At 37.2% G+C, this 6,000-nt stretch overlaps 1 protein-coding gene across 1 annotated transcript in view; it reads left to right on the forward strand.

Moving 5' to 3' along the window:
- Window positions 1-5,388, forward strand: part of LOC112104953 (protein PTHB1) — a 471,161-nt gene extending 465,773 nt beyond the window's left edge. Inside the window, exon 22 of the mRNA XM_029914226.1 lies at window positions 5,113-5,388. Coding sequence (XP_029770086.1) covers window positions 5,113-5,153 — 41 coding nt within the window. The 3' untranslated portion in view covers window positions 5,154-5,388. The remainder of the gene's footprint in view (window positions 1-5,112) is intronic.
- The last annotated feature ends 612 nt before the right edge of the window (window positions 5,389-6,000 follow it).

The raw sequence follows: 6,000 nt of genomic DNA on the forward strand, positions 1-6,000 counted from the left end.
TACAGTGATAATGAAAATTATGAACAATAGATGGATGGAGTTCTTAGAAGGAAATTATCATGATGATTTCAAGCATGGCTGAAAGGTTCTGGGAAAAGTCTAAGTCTTATCTTGCTAACAAAGAAGCAAAAATAACTATTATTAACTTTGGTCATTTGGTACATTTGCCCTTTTCCTCCTTTTACATATTTTATGTTAAGCAGTGACTTTAAAACTTTGGTTTATTTGGAGGCTATTCATGTATGGTATAGGAATAGCAGTATATAAACTGTCCATGAAATTGTGTGTTCCCTCCCCTTTTGTGTGGGGGAAGTGGTGTCTCCTTTCTATAACCTAATCTAAAACCAAAATAGCTTTTTGTTTTCCTGTTATAGCAGTCCTGCCTCTGAGTCACCATATGAAACAGAGGTTGGGAAGTATTGAATACTGTAGATCAAGCACTTCCAAACCAGCTTTTGGTTAAGTTTTATGCATGCTACAAGCAAACTAATGCACACGAGTATCCAGGATACTCAGCCAGTAATTCATGAGAGTCCAAAATATTCTGCTTGGAATGAATCATAACATCATAGATGATAGGGTTGGAGAAGGCCCCTCAGGTCATCCAATCCAACTCCTCTGTATTTTCTATGATAATTCCACTAGAATTTCATCCAATGAATCTTTGAAAACTCCTAATGTAGGTGACTCAGCTACCTCACTAGTCAGTTTATTCCATTGCCTAATTGTCATGACTCTTAAATGTTGTCTCATGTCTAACCTGAATGTTTCTATCTTAACTTATACACCATTATGCCTTGTTTGACCAATTCATGACTGCAGAACACAGTCCTTTCCTCTCCCTTCTGCAATATCACTCAAGGATTTGTAATTCATTTAAAATGGCTTTTTTCCCACTAGTCATATAAATAATTCTATCAAGTATCCTTCAGATGTCTTGTAGCACTTTTAGAGAGACAAGGTGAGTAAGGTAATATCTTGTGAGGTAATATCTTTTGTTGGACCTCACCCACCTAGTCTCTCCAATATCATGGGACCGACACAGCTACAACAACACTGCATTCTAGCACTTTTGTCATTTTATTTGCCCTTCTTTGAACTTTCTCTCATGTTTTTCTTTTTATAATGAGGGGCTGAAAACTGCACTCCATATTCTAAGCATGGATTTATTGTTACTACTAATGATATCTCTATAGTCGATGACCACCTTTAAAAACTTTTCAGTTGACAGTGAATTAACATTACTGCGATATTCTGAATACTTGCTTGTATATGAAATATCTAGAGAACGGTGTGAACATTGTGGGGATATTTTCTAGTTGTCAAATGCAAAAAATGGTTTTCAGGACTGTCATTGAGCAGCTGAGGATGGCATCTCTTACATACTATTATATTCAGTTTTGGTAATTGGAACTCCCAGCGTACTCCTTGAAGGTGAAAATCACCAGCACATGGTCTATGCTCCGACTTAAATCACTCCCATGGTTAAGCCCTATTTTGAGGACTTAGTGCTGGTACAGCACAGGGGTGAATTTCATCATTACTGTTTTCTAAGTAAGGGTTTCCCAGTCCGTAGCTATGTAGATTGTTAATCTTTGTAGGTGAGTTAATGTAAATTTATCCATGACAATGTTTGCAGACTGTTTTTGTGGGAGATTGGTGGTCCACGGATGCTTTCTTGGTCTGCAGAATGAAACATTTTGAGAACCATGCAATGGGGGGACTGGGAGGGTGGAAAAAGACTTGATCCAGGTGGGGAATTCTTTCTAAATGAACTGGAGAATCACTGCAGTATTTTAAATCTTACAACATATTTATTTGTGTTTCTGCATAAGCTTGCCAGAGCATGCTGATGATTAACCTCCCTGATATTAATTATCCATTGTACCATAATTTATCATATGCCAATTTAATCAATGTGCATTTTACATGGTTCTTCAGGTTAATTAATACTGCACGTAGAAAAGTCTAGGTCATAGCTTGCAAGACTCATTGTTGAAGGGCACATCTTTATACATCATTCCATGAGACAGTTGCACAATTTAATACCAGACATAATTTACACCTCATACATAAATGCACCTCACCCATAATTTACGTATTCCATGATACTTTTAGTCATACAGCATCTAAATTCTTTAAATTTGTATTTGGTGCTGTGTCAAAAAGGTATGTGAAATCAAGATAAATTGTGCCCACTGAATTTCCTTTGTTCTGCAAACCTATAATTATATCAGAAAAGGCTAGCACCTTTGTCTGAGATAATCTACTATATATTTCAGGAATTTACATTGTTTATCATAAGCACTATAATTTATCATGGTCATTTTTAGAAATAACAACATGAAGAAATCAATGTCATGAAAATATAGTTATTGAGACTCTTGGGCGTTACTTTATATCACAAATAACGATTAATTTTTCATTTTTAGCACGGAATCAGTGCACAGAATTAGTCAAGACACAAAAGAAAAAGATGTATTAAGTCATTCAGTCCATCTCCCTGCCAATAGACCTGTCCCCTACATTCAGACATTTTCTGGCCTGCATCTTCAAAAGTATCTGACGATTTTGCAGGACTCAAATTCTGGGTGCTGAAATAGAGACCTATTAAAGGAGAAATCCGGCACTTTTTAGGTGTCTTAAGTTGGGCACCCACAATTATTATTCACATTTGAAAACTTAGGCATTTAGGTTTTCTGTCTAGTCTAATTTAAAATGTCCAAATGATGAGTCTTTTCCCTTGGGGAACTATTCTGAAGGCTACAATATCTCACTGTCAGGAAGTTTTTTCTGATATTTAGCTAAACGTTCCGTTTCTTAATTGCATGCCACTACTACTACTTATACCCTCTTGTCCCAATATAAATAATTACTCTCTCCATGCTGTTTATGCCCTTCAGATATAGACTATCAAGTTCCATATCCACCCTTTTGTTGTTTCTGAGCTAATCTACTAGATGCATATTTAGCTTCTGTAAGATTGTTCCGAAGCAGTGTTTTCAGTCACCAGGTCATATTTGTTGTTCTTTGAGGGCCTGGTCTAAAGTCCACTGAAGTCCCTGGAGTCTTTCCATTGATTTCAATGGATTTTGGATCAGGCCAATTTTTTGATATCTTTCTGAAGCTGAACACAATATTTCAGATGTGATCAGCGGAGCCATCCATAAACAGTCTGTTAACTCCCTGCTCCATGATGCGATGCCTCTGCAGTTCTAAACTGCATTGGGCTTTTTGGCCTAATATCATGTTGCAAACTTTTGTTTCATTTGCTGTAATCTATTACCTCAAGGTCTCTTTCAGCTGCTGCGTCTCTATATCCCAGAAGCATGTGTGTTTCAGATTGTTTATTCCCCAAATGTATTTCAACTTAAATCTGACTTCTTTTTCTGTCCCTCTTGTTAATCTCTCTAGGCTTCATTGCAGTATTTCTTTCTCCTGCCCAATATCTGCAGCTCATCTTAGTTTTTGATAATCTGCACATATAATTAACCTGCTTCCTCTTCTAAATCATTAATGAAGGCATTACCTAGGATAGGGCCTAATGCTGATCCCTGTGGGTCCCCAGCATGTGCTACAAGCTAACAGTTTTGAACAAAGGAGCTACCATGCCATAGATGAGCTTTGTAAACCCTGATCAGCTCTCAACATGGTATTTTTAATTGTCCTCTTAAACAATAGGCAATTTGGTGAGGGGAAACCTCATAGCTCCTTGGGGAATTAAAGCTCTTGCTGAGAAGCCACAGCTTTGGTCTTTTGTGTCACCATGGTCTTATCCCAGAGCTCTTGCTCTCTGTTTGCCTTTCAGGCATTTCGCAGCTTCAGTCTCCAGGCTCTCAGTAAAGTTTGTTCAACTTCTTGCCCTCACACCCAGCCATTCATTGACATGTCAAAATCCCCTAGTACCAAAAGACATAGCCAACCTACAAAAATGAAACTCTGAGGGCTTGTCTACACACAGAGTTACACCAATTAAATTGAAGGTGTGTAATTTTAAACCAGTTTAGTTAAACAGGTGAAAAAGGTTGTGTGGGCATGGTTATGGAGGCAGTGTGACTTAGTGGACAAAGCAATGCCTGGGTTATGTTCCTGACTCTGCCTCTGGCCTCCTGGGAAAATCATTTAACTTATCTGTGCCTCAGTTTCCCTGTCCATTGCATGGGGTTAGTGATACTGACCTCCTTTGTAAAGTGCTCTGAGATCTATGGATGAAAGGTGCTATATAAGAGCTAGGCATTATTATAATTATTTATTTATTTTATTTTGGCTTGAACCAGGTTTAGTTTGGTTTTAAGTTAGAACACAATAAGCTACTTTGAAGCTGAAATAAGAATAAACCCACACCGGTTTGCTCTGGTTTAACTAAACCAGTTTAATTAAACCATGCAAGTTTGTGTTTAGACAGGCTTTAATTTGATTATTCACTCTTCTCTTTTTCCACATTTACTTCAGTCTGGGAATTTTTGACCACTTACTCCCAGATTTCTGATTTCCTTCAGGTTCGCTGTGGTGTGGATTTAGAGCAAATTCAAATTTGACACGCCTCCTGTTGTACTGTTGATGTTTTAAAACAAAAACATCAACAAGACTTCGTAAATGAAACTTCTCCAAGACCAGTAGTTTGCTACATCAGTCTCTCCAAAGTGTCAGCCTTGAATATATATATAGCCATTTAAAAAGATGCATTCTATTAATAAACAAAGTGCCTGATTCTCCACTGCTTTGCAGCTTGTGTAGGCATTTATACCTGGGCAAATTGGGGGTAAAATGCTACCAATTGTAGCATTTTATATCTACTTGACATGTGTGTCCTGTGCCATTTTTTCCTGTGGACAAAGTGGTATACGTTTAAGACTGTATCATATTGCATATGCACAACAGGGCAGAATTAATTTGCACAGGCAACCTTAATTCTGGTATTTCCTAACTTTTGAGTGCTTGCTTTTGCAACTTTAACATTCTTTTAGCATAGAGTTTTTTGTATGCAGCAAATTATTTCCTCTAGTATAACTAAGACTTTTCTAAACTGCGGTGGAATCAACAATGTATTGTGTATGCTTGCCAAGTATAATCCAATTTCTAAGCATCCTCATCTATCTTTCTATCCTTTAGATTTTCCGCAGGGTGCACTAGAGGAAGCAGAAAAGCCATGAAAATCTGAAGAGGATCCTCAGGAGGATTTTTCTTTTACAATGCAGCTGTACCAATCCATGTTACTCTATTCTGAATGGAGCCTTCAGAAGGAGAAGGTCCCACTAATTGTACAAAAAAGTTTATTCACATCAAATTGATTAGATTTCCTTGCCAACTACTTGTCTTAGCATCCATTCTCTGGATAAAGCCTAACCACTTATGAAACTGTTGTAGCAAATGTTTGTTAATCTGCAATATCAGCCCATCATAAAGAATCCTGTTCACTGATCAAAGACTATTTACACACATTTAAAAGCAAACTTTGTTTCGTGGTATGTTTTATCTGATTTTTTAGATATTCTGTACTCTCTCTCCCTTTGCGATTACGTTACCATTTTCTCATAATGTCACAGTTTGAACAAAAAATAGCCATTTCCTTTCCTCTTCTGCAGACCAATCACAATTTCCACACAGGTGAATTCACCACAAGAAGAAAGGCAGATTATCCACCAAGGCTTCTCTATCCCCCTCCTCCCTGATTTATACATTTGCTCTCAAGAGATACAGTGTAAAATATGGTTATGTCAAGGGCAAAATGTCTCCTTCCCTTTTCCTGTTACATAAGTCATGTGAATAAAGTTTACATTGTAATTACCCTAAGCACTCTGACACATGGATCTTCTTATTGTGTTTTTTACTGACACATTAAGTATGCTGATACATGATATTCTTATGAATCAGTCTGTTCTGGTTAGGGACAAGATTTTCAGATATGACTAGTGATTATGAGTGCATTAAATTTTGCTAACCCAATGTGAGACAGTTCAAAGGGGATCTGATTTTCAGAAAGTTTGATCCCTTTGAAAA

Source organism: Terrapene carolina, unplaced genomic scaffold (assembly GCF_002925995.2).
Source record: "Terrapene carolina triunguis isolate 2854851 unplaced genomic scaffold, T_m_triunguis-2.0 Scaffold33723, whole genome shotgun sequence".
Taxonomy (NCBI): domain Eukaryota; kingdom Metazoa; phylum Chordata; order Testudines; family Emydidae; genus Terrapene; species Terrapene triunguis.